Source organism: Crassostrea angulata, chromosome 3, assembly GCF_025612915.1.
Source record: "Crassostrea angulata isolate pt1a10 chromosome 3, ASM2561291v2, whole genome shotgun sequence".
NCBI classification, from domain to species: Eukaryota; Metazoa; Mollusca; class Bivalvia; order Ostreida; family Ostreidae; genus Magallana; species Magallana angulata.
In genome coordinates, this window is record NC_069113.1 from 6,019,020 (window position 1) to 6,037,126 (window position 18,107).

General features: G+C 33.6%; 1 protein-coding gene across 2 annotated transcripts; it reads left to right on the plus strand.

Annotated features, from left to right (window-relative positions):
- Positions 1-261: 261 nt before the first annotated feature.
- Positions 262-17,082, plus strand: LOC128176679 (uncharacterized). 2 transcript variants are annotated; one of them, XM_052843174.1, is made up of 19 exons: positions 262-669; positions 757-940; positions 5,011-5,114; positions 5,366-5,499; positions 5,886-5,944; positions 6,075-6,244; positions 6,401-6,474; positions 6,660-6,739; positions 9,090-9,232; positions 9,735-10,267; positions 10,361-10,437; positions 11,053-11,240; positions 11,491-11,508; positions 11,998-12,072; positions 12,467-12,696; positions 12,832-12,950; positions 13,575-13,729; positions 14,105-14,178; positions 14,457-17,082. In XM_052843174.1, the coding sequence occupies exons 2-19, from the start codon at positions 759-761 to the stop codon at positions 14,496-14,498; spliced, it is 2,457 nt and encodes an 818-aa protein (XP_052699134.1). In that variant the 5' UTR covers positions 262-669; positions 757-758; the 3' UTR covers positions 14,499-17,082. The 2 variants fall into 2 exon arrangements, with proteins under 2 accessions (XP_052699134.1, XP_052699135.1); XM_052843175.1 differs by lacking the exon at positions 11,491-11,508 and having other exon boundaries at positions 264-669.
- The last annotated feature ends 1,025 nt before the right edge of the window (positions 17,083-18,107 follow it).

The window sequence follows — 18,107 nt, forward strand, 5'->3', positions numbered from 1 at the left end:
GTAATTTTTAAAATTTTTCCTTGGGGTCTTATTTTACATAATATACCGTTGTGTCAATTTTCTACAATAATGAAGACCGGGATTGAGTAAAATTTAGACAAAGTATCAGACAATTGCAAAAAACCCGAATTAACAGAGATTGTAACAACTAATTCAAACTCATAAATTTGGAAGCATATTCGAGGAAATCCAGGACAATGGACAATTTCAAGACCCCGTCTTTCAGTACTCTCAGTACTTTGATTTCTTGGATCCACCATGTCCACTATAGCTGATTTGTTTCCATTTGGGGTTCTTTTCGGTCCTTTTATGTTCAATTTGGATAGATCGACGCACCGTAAAGAAACACTGATAACTTATTTTGACTGACCATTCCACTTGATCCAGAAGTTAGATGCATGTATATCTATTATCTAGGACCAACATGCATAGACATATGTGAATAAATCACAAACGTTGTACGACTGCATCTCGATTTCCGGTGCCGTGAACATTCGACAGTCCTCGGTTGACTACCTTATGTCCAGTGCACGAGACATCCAAGTAATACTATTCCGAGTGCGGCGCCCACATGTGGAAAATATCCCGCGTTTTCTGTCATTAAATGTTTACTAGTAGAATCCATGCATTTTAGAGCGACTTTTTGAGGGTTTTAATTGAAGTATTGAGGTATTGTCAATTATAGAATGTGCTTGTTTCTTCCAAACTACTGCTTATTTTTGCATGTCTGATTAGTTTTCCATCTTCCTCTTTCAGTCATGCAAGTTCCAGACAACGTGAAAAGAAATGTTAGGGCCGTTCTACTGTCCAAAGTTGGCGGCGTTCTGGTTAGCGATCTAGTCAAAGATTACAAAAGTCTCCTGAAAGAACCTCTTAGGTTCAAAGACCATGGTTTCTCCACCATTAAAGAGTTTGTTGATGCAATGCCTGATGTTTGCAGGTGAGTTAGTGTCTATCAAGCAGACCCAGTGCAATCACTAGATCGAATAAGCTACGTAGCTTGAATTACCTAAATAGCTTTATTTACGAATTCTAGACGTTTCGAGACCAAGATATTTCGGGACCCGGACGTTTCGTGACCTGGCAAGATGTTTAGGGACTAAGACTTCTCGGTGTCCAGGTAGTGTAGTGGACAATGCACTCGCTTTTCACCGCTGCGACCCGAGTTCGATCCCCGTGATTGACAGAGGTCGTATGTGATAGGGTATGGCGGTCGCCCGCTTGGACACGTGGGTTCTCTCCGGGTACTCCGGCTTCTTCCCACACCAATGACCCCCTCGCGCTAACATCCGTGCCAACGAGAGATATTAATAAAAGTTGTAGAACTTGTTTATCAATCGTTGTAAAATAAATAAAGTTCAGTTTCAAGACTTCTCGGGTCCTGGATCTTTTGGGACTTACAATAAGGTTTTTTGGGATTTGTATAAAATTAATGCTGAATTCATTTAAATCCATGTTCAATGTAATGTTTTTTTGTGTGTAAATAAATCTTATTGATAAAACTTAAAAAAAACCCAAAGGATATGGTTAATTGTACCATGCGTGCATGTTTAAAGTACTTAATCATGATAGTGATTGATAAAACACATGTTTATTTCAACCTTTTATGTTCATTTTAATTTTTTGATAAAGAGAATACAAATAATGCAGCATGACAATTAAAAGCCCTGATTTAAAAAGAAAATTTATTCTTATTGTGCATTTACATGTATGCAGGCCTAAGGGTCAGTTAGCGTAAACGAATTTTCAACGATGACATTTGTTATAAACATGATAACTAGTATAACTAATTTGAACAATGATGAATGAGTAATAGGAAATATATTCAGTAGATAATAATGCGTGTGTGTTGACAGCTGGGGGGATCTCTTCATAAGTCTCCTCATAATTAACACCTGGGTACACCTATACACAGGTCAGGCTAAAAGGTGTGATTTGATTGTTTTTATAACAATTATCGGTAGACCCGATCCCTCCTTGGAGATTTCTAGTAAATGTATCAAATTACGGCTGAGGGAACCGTATAATAGGTCAACTGTTTATATTACTTCACCCTTTTTGGTACAGGCTCCTGTACCAGTACCCTTTATTTTTTTCGTCGACAAAATGCCCTTTTGGGAAAAAATAGTTTCACTCAGTAATCATTTGCATGTTACATGTTTAATCATGAAATTAATGTTTTCATTAAAATCAACCACACTTTACAGATCACTCAGATAATTTGATAAGGATATCTCATTTAGCTTTTACCGGACCCGCATGCAAAGGATATGCCATGTTACTATTTATTTATTTTTTAAATTGATAATACATGTAATACGGCTTCATGGATAAATTATGCAGCGAAGTTACATATTTCATCATAGCCTTTCATCAAGTCCCAAAAATTTTTATTCTAAGTCCCAAAAGATCCAGGACCCGAAACGTCCGGGTCTCGAAACGTCTTTAACATTAGGTCACGAAAAGTCTTAGTCCCTAAACATCTTGCATCCTTATTTACCTACCTGACGTAGGTTTATTTAGCTACTTTTATGCAATTTTGTTTTTAATGTAAACAAACTCACAAGGAACTGTCAACTTATGTGTGTACTGTGTAGTTTTAAAATAGCAACCCAAAGCTAAAATAGACAAACATTACTGCATTTTAGCAATTTTAAGCAAAACTAGAATTTCCATTGTTTGATTTATTGTATACCACCTTGTATGCAGCAAGCATGGATAAGTGTGATGTTACTTCACATTGTGCTGAACTATTACCGATCAGGCATCATGTTTACCAGAACTGTTCTTCTTTGCTATTTCATTTAAGAAATAGCTGTTTTGGTCATATATAAACAGTTATACATAGCCTCAGCACTTTCAGAACTCTGACTGCATAGTGCCCTGAAAGAGTAGCATTTTCAAGGGTGATTGTTTCATGAATGGTTTTTAGATCAGTTCAAAGTTGAAAATTTACATGCATCCTTTTGTACAAGTACTCAATAAAGGAGGCTGGTTGGTCAACAGAATTAACCATTACATGTACCCTAAAGTTTTTAAAATGATTTGTTACGCTATAAACTTTAATCAGTGTTTTCCCCAGAAAATTTTTGATGCATGGGGGGAAGTTTGTCAGAGTAGGTGCGCGGTGCGGCGTAAAAGCGCCCAAGCCGGCGCGAAATCACTGCGCGTAATAATAATATAACCATTTGATGAAATGTACTACATGATATGTTCTATAATTGATGCATTTTCATGAAATCTACATCAACAAGTATTATTTTAATTCATAATCATATTTTAATATCTATAATTTTTTTGGTTTTTTTTTCTTGCAAAACTAATAGCATTTTTTTCAAAATCAATTTTTTCAAGAGACTGGCTTTCACAAGTTTTCACAAGAAATATAGATTCACAAGGCAGTTCAACACCAGCTTCTGTCTCATTTTTCCTTCATATTATCTAGAGATTTTTTTAGGGGGGAGGTGAACAAGAAATAGGCAGAACAAGTCCATACAATTACAGCAAACTTGATTCAACTTAATCTGGACAGTTAATATTTCTTGTTTAAATTGGGGTTTTATGTGAAAGTTTCTGTGATATCTTGACACCAGTCCCCTTCCCCATTTACGTATATACACAGTCAATCATTTTCATAGGCATACTATATGCGATGTTTCTAGTCATGTGACATCGCTTCCGTGTATTACCTGCAATTAACTGTAGTTTTTTTTCTTTATTTAGTACATTTTCTCAAGTTTCCAATATCCTTGCAACAAATAAACAGTTCAAGCATATCGAAACCAAGCTAAGGCGAATGTTTTTTTATTAGTTGGATTACGGATCCGCCGACCAAATTTTTTTGACTTTTAGAAAAATAATAAAATGCACTTTTCCAAAAAAATTTTACTGACCGACATAAATTAAAAGAAATACGGTACAAAAAATAAAATAAAATGACTGGTGAAAAATATCAATAAAAACCACATAAATTGGTTTCATTCACGAAAAAAATACCTTAACTTTTTCACTTTCAGTTTTAGAATTGATCGGGTTTGGAATACGGACTTCTCTATCACACACGTGCCATGTTGTCTAACGGTGTTTTGTGTTTTATCATTTAAATGGCATACTTTCACATATCTGTCATTTGCAAAAATGACATTAAACTGTCGTTTAAGACCTTGAAACAATGTTGTACGTCCCACACATACTGTGGGGCAAGCGGTGTCAGAAGTTTTTGAAAGTGAAAGAACCCAGGTATCATGTTTCAAAGGTTTTTTTTTTTCTTTTTTTTTTCGACCTACCCAGTCTTCACGACAATTTTTTTTCAGCACATGCCCTTCGGGCATGTGACCCATTATTTTAACCCTGCCTATTCAAATTTTTACATGCCCAACTCAAAATACTTACGGTATATTTACCAGTACATGTATGGTGCAACCAAAATAAATAAAGGTTTTATATAAATTTTATTGTATTAGGGACAATGTTTCAAATTCTTTCCAGCTCCCTCTCAATTTCAAGCTCTGTCATCTCCATATCGCTTTCTTCACTTTCTGTTTCACTTTCCTCTAAATCTGTCTCTGCATTTGCCTCATATATACAAAAGGTTTAACTAAACACTTCAATAATTACGATTGACCCTTATTTGACAAGTCGTACCAAGAATGTAGACTGCACAAAGCAAGTTACGCGAATAACTTGGGTACGATGGAAGAAATGGCAAGTAAACATATTGTACGTTGACAGAAAATTTACACATGCCCTCCGGGCATGTAATTTGGCAATTTTTACATGCCCGCCTGCAAATTTACCAGGCCCCGGGCATCGGACTCCCGGGTTATTTCGAAGACTGCCTTCCCAATATTTAAGCCAAAGAATACTTCATTTTACTGTTTAGAAATATTGTGTATATATATGTGTTAAGATAAGTAATACAAAAAACTGCAGAGCAATGGCAGTTTATGATAGCTTATTTCTGAAAAGTGTTGTTTACTGCTTGATGTTTGTTTTTTATTTTAAAATCAGATTGGAATATGATGATGGAATCATGGCACATAAACTATATGGTGTTGGTGATAAATCAACATACATGTCTCTTAGTCAGAAAAGAGCCGAGAAATCTAAACAAAGTAAGTATTCTGTTTCATTGATATTTAGATATTTAAGTTTTAGATTATTGAAATTTTTCTTGAAGAGAGAATAATTGCGGGATCAAAATAACTTTACTTGTGTAAATTATGATGAGTAATTCATAAAACTAAGCACCGTCAATTTTGCTACATGGATTATGTAACTAAATGTTTAACATAGAAAAGTTACATTTTAAATTTTAAACAAAAGTACAAGAGCTACATAACTAGCATATTATTTGTTTGAACAGACAACACATCAAATGGCAGGAAGGCCCCAAGCTCAGCCAGAAATGACACCAACCCTGAGCTTCTACCAAATACTAAAGGGCTGTTCACTCTGTGTTACCCTAGAAACAAGGAGCCCAAGTCATTCGATGAACAAGTAGGACAGCACACTTCATGCCTTTACAAATATATAGATTAAATACAGTTTTTTTAAACTGTTTAAAATTAAAATATGATGTGTGTTTAAAATGTAAATCAGTATAATGTGGCATCATTTACATGTATATTTCATGGAATAAGTTTGCATAAAATGTCTTGAAAGCATTTGTTGGTATTTTTTTGAAAAAAAATTTAATCAAGTGAGAAAAAATATCGACTGAACTCACAAATTTAATTCCACACTGTTAACTCTCTTAGATAAGTTCTGTTTTGATGGTTGTACATTGGTTAGTGGCCATTGTATATCAGGTCCAGATTCTCTTCTCCTGACTCCATTATCCAGGAAATACTTATTCAATTCGTTTTGATCATCATTTGTTCCAGGATTTGCAAGAAAAGTTTGGGGAGTTTGGAAACTTAGCAGAAATTCACAAAATTCCAGGGTAAGTGTTTTATTTCAGTTGAATGATGAAAAAAAGATGTAAATTCTTGACAACGTTATTGACCATATATTTAGTACATTTACATGTGAATTATTAACTGAATGTATAATATGAAATATGTTTTATGCAGACTTTTCTTTCTCCGTTTTTCGAACATTGACTCAGCCCAAGCTGCTCTTGATAAATATGAAATGGAATTGGAGCTTCGACCTGCAGCTGAAAAAACAAGAAATCGTAGCTACCAGAACGTAGATAAAGTGGAGGAAAAGTCAACAGTAGAAGCAGTAGTCCATAAAATGGGTATTTGTTAGTTAGCCATTGCTGTCTTATCAATGTAGGCAATCACACGAGTTGTGAAACTGAAGTTTAACATTTATTTACTTTTATCTGTGTATGAAACTATTGGAAACATTTTAGAATGAAATGTTGAATGAATTTGTTTCTTTTTGAATTCAGGTAATGGCTTACCAAACTCCTCTTCTGAAGTTTTTGAAGTTTTTATTGGAAACATTGCATTTGGATGTGATCAGGTAAAATGTTAAATAAAGTGACACCAGCGAAAAAAATTTCTCTCTTTTTACCAATTGGCCATTATCATCAAACAACATCTTTCTATGTCAGACAATTCTGATTCTTTTGAAAAGACTGATATCTGAAATCTGAAGCCTTGAATCAGTGTTTTTTATGTGTTGATTGTCTTGGTTGTGTTTCATAGGATCTGTTTAAGGAAGAAATTTGCTCACAAGGTGCCCATGATGTTCGAATAAAGACAGCCAAAGGAAATAACAAAAAGATGTGAGTTTGATCAGTTTTGCTTGGATTGTATTATGACTGAAACTTTGCTTTCTACTTTGAATAGAATGGATGCACAACTGTGAAACAAACTTCAATAGTTATAATGAAAATATCAAGAAATTTTTAATGCAGTAGATTCCTAATTAAACGTGAGGAATTACAAGTAATATCCGCGTAAAATTGTGAGAAGCACATCTTGCATACCTGTTAACCTTTCAAAGCTGCTATGTGGGAGAATCTCCCCCTTACCAACTTGGCTAAGGGGGAGATTTTGCGTAAACGACGTTTTTTCATGTGAAATGCAAATATATATATTAAAAATACTGTTAAATACCTTATTTTACCATTGTTATTTATGCATTTGCAATCATTTTAAATTTTATTATTTCTATGACTTCCAGTATGCAATTACAACTTGTGTTGCTGTACATGTTCAGAAAACTATTATTTTGTTTGCATGGTACAATACAAGAAGTCAATAGTGCAGTGCCACTTTTTATATTAAGTCTTCTTATTGTTCAGTATTGAACCATCACTGCATGCTGACATCTAGGGTAAACACAGAAAATTTATTTTGCGTATTTTGAATTTGCAGTGAAACCCAGTTAAGAAAATACCAGTAAATAATATTCATTAAATTTTTTTTGGCCTTTTATATAGAATAGATTTTTAATTTACAAAACAACATGTATTTCTTCAGTATCTTTAAAAATTATCTCTGTTGTAATGTCTATAGCATCCCTGTAATTCATAGTACCGGTACTATAAACTTTAAAAACTCTTGTGAAATGCTTTTACACTTTTTCTTCGAGCTTCACTTTTATCGGTAGCTTGTATAAACACTCAGTGTTCCAAACTCACTTTGATTTTTACCGACTGTGTTGGCCAGACAGAATTAGTCACGACTCACTGCACGTGGCTTGGGTGCTTTACCTGTGCACCTGTTAAGTGACACCACTGGCTGTGTATTGTTTTCTTTGGTGTTACAGAGTAAAATCAAGATGTTTTAAGCTTTTACTTACTTTTTTTATAAGGCCTATGCATAACTAAATACGTAACTGATTTAAGTCAAAACCGGAAGTAATCGTAAAAAGTAAACTGGACTATAACATGTCATAATATGATCATGGTAGACAGTACTTGGATGTATATTCAAGCTACACAGCAGCTTTTTGAGCTCAAAATCAGAGAAAAACCCGCAGTGGTTGTTGAAATTTGCATGTAAAGATTCAGAATTTGGGGGGGAGGGGGGGTTTATGGGGGGGACAACGACGATTGCGGGAGAAATTTGTCTCCCGCGCGGGAGATAGGTTGGATGCGGGAGATCTTAGATTTTTAGGCCGTTTTGCGGGAGTCTCCCGCGCAATGCGGGAGTGTTAACAGGTATGATCTTGCAGATTTTAAAATCTCGCTTTAATTTTTCGGATATATGTTAATTACAAGAAACTATGATCAAAATTCGGCATTTGCAATTTTTTGTTCTCGTGATTTGATGGAAAATGGTTGAATTGCAGAATTAAGTACTCGTGTAAAAAAGAATTTACAGTATATAAGTATCATGTACTTCAAACATTTAAAATTTTGTGAAATACATAACAAGAGGTGGACAAAAATTATTTATTTACCCTGGAGTGATTATGGAAGTGATCATTGATTAAGAAATGTTTATAAATTATTTTCTTGCCAGTTTGTGATTTGAAACTAGAATAGTTACCCCTGTTGAATTTTGACATTGGCAAGAAATTGCTCTTTTTTAGATGTAATTTTTTCAATAATTTTACAATTAATTGAAAAAAATTTCTCAAATGATTTCCTTGTTGCCAAAAAAGTTAAAAAACCAATAATTTATAAATAAACATATCCAAGTTTAGAATTATTCATTTCTCTATTAGATCTCATTGTCTTATTAAGGTAAAATAAGGTAAATTTTCTGTCAACGTACAATATGTTTACTTGCCATTTCTTCCATCGTACCAAAGTTATTCGCGTAACTTGCTTTGTGAAGTCTACATTCTCGGTACGACTTGTCAAATAAGCGTCAATCATAATCATTGAAGTGTTTAGTTAAACCTATTGTATACATGTTTGCTAAATTACAAGATGTACACGTACCGGTAAATACAAGAATTTCGAGTTGGGCATGTAAAAATTTTAATGGACTGGGTTAGAGTGATGGGTCTACATGCCCGAAGGGCATGTGCTGAAAAAAATTTGTTGTGAAGACTGTACACTACAATTAAAACACAGTTACACTACAATTAAAACAGTTTCACTACAATTAAAACAGTTTCTCTACAATAACAACACAATTACACAACAATTACAACACACTAATCTTACTGTATTACAGATTTGCCTTTGCTAAGTTCTATGACCATGAACAATCTAAAGCTGATGCCTTTATTGCAAAATATGATGGATATATGTATGAGGGCAGAAAACTGAACGTGAGACTTTCTAAACCAGAACCACCCCAAAGAGACGGCAAACAAGGTAGGTAACCTAAAGAAGGGGCGTGTACTGCTATGTGTGAATACATAGATAAAATCTGTTATTTTCATTGGTATTGTTTTTAAATCAATGTAAAAAATGCAAACTAAATATAATTTAATACCTCTTGTGATAATGAGTACAAAAAAAAAGTATGTTTATTTCCAATTTTGGGCCCAGAGGGCATACAAGATTACAGATATTAGATAGAAATGCCTAAAAGAGAGATTCTACATATAAAAAAAAATGTCTATACACATACATGAACTTGTAATAGCCGGGCAAATGTACATTAGTATGTCAAAACATATTAACAATGTGTATATAATATGTAGTCTTAAAAGTAGTTTATACAAATACAAGGATAGTATGATCTGTTTAAGTATTTCATCGGTCATTTAGATCTCAAAGTATTCTGTCTTTTTTTGAAAGCATTAATCAAAAATTCACATGTACATGTATGATATTAAAACAGCATATATTGATGTATTAATGACTGATACAGATGGATCAAGATTTGAAGAAAATTCTACAATTGTGTCAAATGAGCCTGAGGAATCCTTTGATCCACCTACTAACGGAGACACAATGAGTGAACAAACCACAGGGCATCACAGTCCCCCAGTACGAGCCATGGAAGAGCTCCACGTTGATACAAACTTTCACAGCAACTCCAATTATAGGAGCGGGAATGAGATCAGTAGCCCGGTCGGCTCTGTTCACAGCCAGAGAAGTCAGGGGGGAAAGAGACAGAAACACAGCCCAAGGCACAGCCCTGCAGCCTCAGTGACCAGCTCACTTAGTCAGAGAGGAGGAGGCGGTCAACAGAATACTCAGACCTCTGTGTTACGAGGAACTAATCCACAACAACTGCCAAATACGAAGCGGAATCCCGGGGGTTATCCATATCTGGAGGAAGGTCTGGATGACATGCCCAGTCTGGAACCTGTGGGGACAGGGATGTTCCCCCCACCCCTACAGCAGGCAGAACAGCAGCCGCAACTCTTTGTCTCCAACTTCCCATATGGGGAATTTGATGTAAGCAGTTCAAAGTGTTAAAAACTTTAATAAGACATATGAAATCATTGTTCTTTTTATTGAAAATTATCTGTTAACATCATTTTTTTGTAGGAAGAGTTGATTGATTTCTTTTCACAATATGGAGCCTATGACATTCAGATGATGAACAGAAATGATCCCAAAGTAAGGTATGTGGTAATATACTTCCACCGCATTGCATTGCTGTGGATGGTATGGATTTTAGTGGATTGTAATTCATTACCAGCTTCATTGCAATGTTGTGATTTGTATAGAGAATGCACATAATAGACACAGTACAAACATTGAGTTAAAGGATACACAGGAGTCCTGTCTATCTGACCAGTCATTCTGCATTATACAATAACTGCTGTTTTTGAGGTTGATATGATTATTTAGTCACAAGAGAAGTACAATATTCACTGAGCTGAAGGCGAGGTGACTATTGTACTCCTAGGATAGCTAAATCATTCATATTGATCGTTAAAAACAGCAACTGACCCATTCCTTCTTAAATAATCAAAAGAATTAGTACAGCAACTGACCCATTCCTTCTTAAATAATCAAAAGAATTAGTACACTGTTTGCACATGACAAGGAGCGCCATTTGTTAATAAATGATAATTGCTTTATTGTTGATGGTGATGAAATGCAAATTGAATGGTGTCATGCATGTACCTGATTTAAAGTAAGGTTGAATTATCATGGCATTTATCCAAGGAAGATCCCTTTGAGATGTACATGTAAGTCCTTCTTGTACAAATCCGATTTTTTAATAACTGCAGCACCCGTGCCATGATTTATGTTGCCAATTTCGAGGAAGCAGAAAGGGCAGTGCTCGAGTGTAATCAAATGATCTACAAAGGGAGACGACTCCTTGTGAACATCAACAAATTCCTCGGCAACACGACCGTCAACTTCCTGTCGTCTTATCATCCTATGGACAACATCAAGTGCACTGTTTCATCCAGAGGTAAACAACTCTTCCTCCATTGAACTCTTAATAAAATTCACCTAGTGATTCTTCTGTCTTATTAACACTATAACTGTCTCCATACTTCATTGGGTAATGCACCCGTCTAAGTCACCCCGTTTGGGATTTATCAAGGCTACAAGTAATGCACTTTTCTTTCATAACTTCATTGGCAGTGTATATCCATAAGATTTACAACCCAAATATTGTATTATGTAGCCAGTGATGTGTTCTACATGTATGTTCTAAGGTTTAGCCAAAGAAATTGGTATGGTGTAATTTGGTTTATCTTAAAACTTTTCTTGTTTCAAATATCTTTTTATTCTTGATTTGTTGTTTTTGTTACGTGTTATTGAGCAGTTTATTCAACTCAAGTTAATTAGTTTTTCTTAACCTCTTAAACCAATAGTTAATCTGCATGCTGTTAATAAGCCTTTGACTAATTTTTTTTCAAACATAGGCTCTTGTTTAATAATTGCTCATATATCATTTTCCAAGAATATCACTGGTCAGTGATTTGGAAAAAGAAATAGATAGATAATATATTAACTTGTATACTCAAATGCATTTACAAAATTTTCAAGCTTTGTTTATTTTTTTTTAATCACCATTATTAAGAGAGAATTTCAATCACAAAAATCATTAGTTTATATGCCTATGTAGTTTATTATGTATTCACATCAAATAATGATTCATGCATATACTTTGTTGATGTTAAACTTTTCCCAAAGTTAATGTGATGGTTGTTGTATTGTAGCTGGAAGAACTACCATGGTTGAAAAGTCCCAGGAGACCGGACCAGGTATAACCAGTCCAGGTAGGACTGGCCCAGGTAAGTGTCTCACCTGAACGTGTCCTCAGAACTACACAGAGGTATCTGGAGTAAAACTTAGAAAATCTAAGAATAAAACTAGAATAAAGGAGAATCTTTACTTAAACACCTGAATAATTTAGATATTGTGAAGATTTATCCTTGATATCATTTATGTATAAGCTGTTTTGGTATTGAAGTTTTTATGATAGGTTTAGTAAATTGTTTAATTTGATTTATTTTTCGTTTTATATTGTAAATCAGTTTGAGACCTGCATTTTGAGAAATAGTTGACAAAACTTTCGTAATTTGGCAACAAATGATTTTTTTTTAAAAACCAAAGAAGAATTATAAAATCAAAACTGCAAAAAGAAAATGCCCATTTTAAAATCAGAATATTTTTTAATCAATGTAGGTGGTGATGGGCGTAAAAACTTGGAGCATCACTCCAGTAATTCTTCCATCGCCTCGTCACAAGGTGAACCTCCAATCAAAACCTGGCATTCCCTGGTCCAGACCTACAAAATCATAATGAACACGCTTCACATCAAACCCCACATGAAGCGGCCCCAGACCAAAGAAATCGTCATCTATGTCACCTCGGTGTTTGACCAGAAGTGCTTCTGGGGGCAGATTGTTGAAGATGTAAGTGAAAACATGGCATTTTTATACAATCATAAACCTAGGCCTGTCCTTGGTGTCATGTTTTATTTGATAGAAAAATAGTTTTTTCATTGAATAAAAAAGAATATAGCAATTGTTTTTTTCGAATTTTTTCAGGAGAGCAGTTTGAATGCCTTGTCAGATGTTATGGCAGGTCTGCAGAGTTCAGAGAATAGAATTGGACCGACCAAGGGTCTGGGTCGATGTGCCGCTCTGTACAAGAAGGAGTGGTATAGGTAAGATACAGCTGAAGCACTTGGATTACCGGGGATTCTTTTTCAATGGTCACATGGGCTTTTATGTTAAATTTCTACTGGTCAACTGAAAATTTTCACATTGACACTGTACCAGGGGGGCTAAAATAAGTGGTTTCAAGAATGAGTGTTATTCACAAAGAACACATGACCATAACATGTACATGTAACATGTTCATTTTATCCATTGATTTACATATGCATTGAAGTGACTTGCATTAGAATGTATATTTAGGGTTCAAGAACAATTTATTGAAATAGATATCATTAATTTTCATATATATATAATGCAGGGCTGTGTTTTACAAAAGATCTTACAACCAAATTAATGAATGCTAATTTAACACCAACTAATCAATGATTTATTCTTTTGGCTGGAAATTATAATTATGGGAATTGAAATATTTGTTTTAAAAAATGGTTTTATGTCAATTTTGTTCTTTAAAAATCATTTTATGAGACTGTAAATATCTATGACTTGATTGTTCTTTTGTAAAATGCAGCCCAGAACTGCAACTCTTCTCTTGCCTAAACTAAGAAAACGATCTCTGTTGAAAGCAAATCACAGAAATCTTATGTTTTAAATGTTTTGTTGTCCTGTCACAGAGGTTGGATTGTGGGAGAGAAGTCGGATCACCGGTCAGTGAATGTCTTCTTTGTGGATTACGGGAACACAGCGACCATGGACAGGAGACAGACCAGTCTGACCACGCCCTATATCTGGGAGACCAAGCCCATCCTACAGCCATTCGCCGTGTCAGGTCAGGCATTTATATTTACTTTCCCTATCTTCTTTCTGGAATGGATTCCAGTTCAGTTGCAGCTGAATTGTGTTCTGTTCTATGCCAATGGATAAATTTTGATGGAAATATTATATTGCCTTAATCATCAGAATGTATTGGTAGAAATATTGTAGAAACTCTTCGATAGGGAGACAAAAACAAAACAAAAAACCAAAATTCTGATACCTTGTTATATGATGGTGTCCACATTATTTTATTAATTTCTACTAGTACATTTTGGTGTTCAGATGATAAAAGCTAGAATGTAACTCTTTAATTTATTATGTCATATATGTATCATGGTTGAGCTTTTGTATTTGAAAGCAAGAAGCTTAAACACCTCTCTTTAAACAGGAGACTCAAAAGTTGAAATCCAGGAAAACACACTCGTGACTGCTGCAGTCTGCAAGTATAGTGCAGACGAAAGTGTAAGTTACAAAGCATACACAGCTTACCCCTGTAATATAGGGAAGCAGTTAAAAATGTAAATTTTTGACTCAATTCTCTTGATTTTTTTCTGCTGCCATTCTCCTTCTTCTAGTTCGAATGATTTCCGTCATTATAATGATGAAGGATAATAATAAAGCTACATATATTTCATTTTAAAAACTTTTGCAAAAAAGCAAAAAAAAAAAAAAAAAATGGCTGAATAAGTTTATAACAACTGCCATAGGTAATGTGATTTTTTTTGCTTAAATTTTTTCAGGGCTATGTGACAGAAGTGATTATTCAAGACATCTTGCAGTAAATGATACAAGAAAATCCTCCATTTCACTTCTCGAAACTTAGTTTGACAAAACATCTAGGGCATACCAATGTGAGAAAATCCTCATAACTAATGATTCTATGTACAAAAGTAAACAAAAAATGGAATATTTTATGCATTGTTTTACAAGTATTTGTTGATGATTATCCAGATTCTTAACTTTTTGGTCAAGTTTTAAATGAACTGTTACAAGTATTAGTTAGATTGACCCTTGGTGGCAAAGTTTGGTATTTTAAGTGAAGTTTCATGAGATACAACTTACAGATACATATGCTGTCACAAATGTTTTAACCTTGAGATGGAGTTAAAAATCTTAATCATTAAGAATCCTTGGAATCTGAATGTAAAGTCATATTAGTTGTTTTGGTAGTCTGATATCTTGTGTACGTATTCCATAGTTAACAAATCTAAACAGAACAGTGTTTCATGCAGGCCATACAGGTACACATCAAGCATCTGAACAAAAATTATCACACCTGTAATGATATATTAAGTATTCGGTATTTATATAAGTATAGCATCTGAACAAAAATTATCACACCTGTAATTATATATTAAGTATTCTGTATTTATATAAGTATGTGGAAAAAAAATGTTTAAAGCATTATATAATTTTAAAAAAAACCTAATGCAATGTTTAATTCAGGCTGTAAGCTTTAAATGCTAACCCTTATTATATTATGAATATAAAGAAGATTATTCAAACATCTGTTGTGACATCAAAATTGAGAGATGTTTAAAACTTTCACTCTTGCTTGTTTGATTTATGAAAGCAACATTTAAATAAAAGATAGACCATTTTAAAGGAAAATTAGTTCCAAATACGTGTAGCTGACAAAGAGCTGACATGGTAAATAAAAGAAATAGTGAAGTGTAAATTGGATGAAAAAAACCTTCGAGGCTCTAAGTTTTTGAAAATGATTTCTCTGCTTCCAGATAGAAGAAAGATGTAATTTTATATGTATTATTGGATTGTCTTTAGATTTATTCTGGGCTCTGTTGTATAAACATGAAACAAATTTATAGATTTAAATCAAGTTTAATATGTTCGAAATTTAGATTAATAAAATGGTCAAGGTCACCTTTGTCCCAGGAAGGACAGAGCTACAGATAGTAGCTTGGTGATTCTTTTTTATCTTGCTGATGCAGTATCTCTGTTTTATGTACTGCAAAATCTGAGCATAATTAGATTTACCCGCACCAGATCTTTATAGCATTTTCTTGAGGTGGTTAATTTCGAAATGAAAAAAAAATGAAGTCTATATTTTAAACAATTTTTTCTTGATTTGCATTCTCTGGTTGTAAACAAGTGTTGATCAACTTGCTCCATCATAGCAATTTATCAATTTGTATACACAATTATCTCTGTAGAGAGGAATGTTTACTATCTAGACTATTTAGTATAACCGATTATAGTTCTATTCATGATTTATTTCTTTTTTGTGTTCTGTTATATGCAAAGTGTTTGAGAACCTGAACATAACCTATAAAATACATGTATAAGTATTCTTTATGAATGGAGCATCAATCTTTTTCAATATATAGAAATATAAATACATGTTTTGTATATCTGATGGTTTGTCAGAAATTTAAAGAATTGGTTGGTACTTGTATTAAATGCCCTATAATTGCATTTGAAGTTGCCCTCTATATGGCAGTAATATACTCTTGTATCTTTGTTACAGAGCTTATAACACTTCAGTCATTGTGTGTTTATTTCTTTTGGTACTTGTAGTGCAGCATTAACCAAGTTTTTTGTGGTTTCTACATTTCTTCTTGTACAAAAAATCAATCTTAAAATGTCTTTTTGTGTCTGGAGTTTACCAATTTGCTTGTTGGTATGTTTTCTTCCCCATAAAATATAAATTTTAAAGGAATGTTAACATTAAATGTTTGAAAAGAAAAAAAACAACATGTTCAACAGTTATGGTGCATCAATTTCTGGAATTTTTCTATTGTTTGCCACATACTGTTGACACCAGTTAGTTCTGATGTTTGTATTTGAAGAACTGGAAAAAAAATCTTATAACAAAAAAAACCCGTTCAGTTATTGGATGTGTTTTAGACATCTCAGCTTCTTAAAAATACAGAGTTAAAATGTTCAATTGAAATGTTTGTGAACAATGGAGTGTCATAAGGGGAATTTTATAATACAGATAGAAAATCTTTTGAGGTTGTGACAAGTTGGCAAAATAATGTTTTAAAGCAACACTCATACAGAAAAAAAATGTATATGTTTTATACCTTTTTAAATGTTAAGAATTATGTTTTATAAAAAGTATACTGGTACTCTTACAATTATAATCTATAGTTAATTAAGATGGTATAGTAGCATCCTTCTATTATCCTGGATTGTACTTTATTCTACAGTGAAGCTTGGTCTCTATATTGTTATTTAGATCAAGAACCTGTCCCTGGTTTGTCTGTTGTTTTCTTAGTCTGTCATGGCAAGTTTCCTCTGAATTATAGAGTATCTTCTAAAAAATCAACTTGCATTTTGGTCATTTTTATAATGTTATGTATTTTTTTACTTAAAGCTTTTGAAATAAAGTTATGTGGGATTTTATGATTTTTTTAAAAACAATGTTTGGTCATGAATGACGATTTTGATGTTAATTTTTTTTTAATTGTCCTTATCAATGAACAGTTAACAATCTGGTTAAATTTTGAATAATGAAATCGTGTTATTTTAAGTTGAAATCATTAATGAAATAAAAGTTTTTTCCTAAATGTCAACCAGTGTCCTGGTGTTTCCTTTAAACAAAAAACATGGTGGTCATCGAGGTCTGATGCTACATAGACTGTCCCTCAAAGCGCAATAGAAACGGGAGTTTATTATTTTTGAAAGGGATGTTTGTAACGTCATATCCACGTAATTTTCTCCTAAGATGGTGTTGAGCCACTTGTACTTGAGGAATAAATCGGATTGGACAGACACGATTTGTCTCTCTTTCATCGACTGTGCTTAACAACGGCAGCCTTGATGGATGCTTATATAGCTGAATGTCTGCAGGAATTTTTTTTCGAAACTGACTCGCCAAGTGATCAACATAAATTCATGCATTTATATTTGTTGGCAAATTGGGTTGATCGCATTCAAAGATATTGACGAAAATTTGATGTGGGCGAGACGTTTCTATAGCCAATTTTTGTTGCTAATATTTTAAAGTGTGAAAGGATGTTATTGCCATTATAAGGTGTCTTCTCAATTTACCTTGTCTTGATGGGGAGAGTAACCTTATTCCTTTCATGGGAATATGGGGTTTTGGCATTTACATATTTCTGAATTTTAATATTTTGTCATTTCTTCTTTTAGTCTTTGTAGATAAAGCGTTTAAAAGGGCATGGTCACGATTTTGGTCAAAATTATTTTTCCGATTTTAATATTTACAATGCTTCAGAAAGGCATTTTTAATAGGCAACTGAAATTTGAGTGTCATTTGTTGAGTTATAAGCGAGTCATAGAGCTTGAAATTCTTCGCTATGTAAACAAAGCGTTTGTTTACATTTTGAACGTTGAAGTAAAAAATTCAGTTTTAAACCTAAAACGAATGTGTTAAACGTTAGGAACTGTTTATCTATGCTTAAAAT

Coding starts and splice junctions, on each gene's coding strand:
- LOC128176679 (XM_052843174.1), top strand. CDS start 759: ATGCAAGTTCCAGACAACGTGAAAAGAAATGTTAGGGCCGTTCTACTG. Junction 5,500..5,885: donor CCAAGTCATTCGATGAACAA/GTAGGACAGCAC, acceptor CATTTGTTCCAG/GATTTGCAAGAAAAGTTTGG. Junction 9,233..9,734: donor CCAAAGAGACGGCAAACAAG/GTAGGTAACCTA, acceptor TGACTGATACAG/ATGGATCAAGATTTGAAGAA.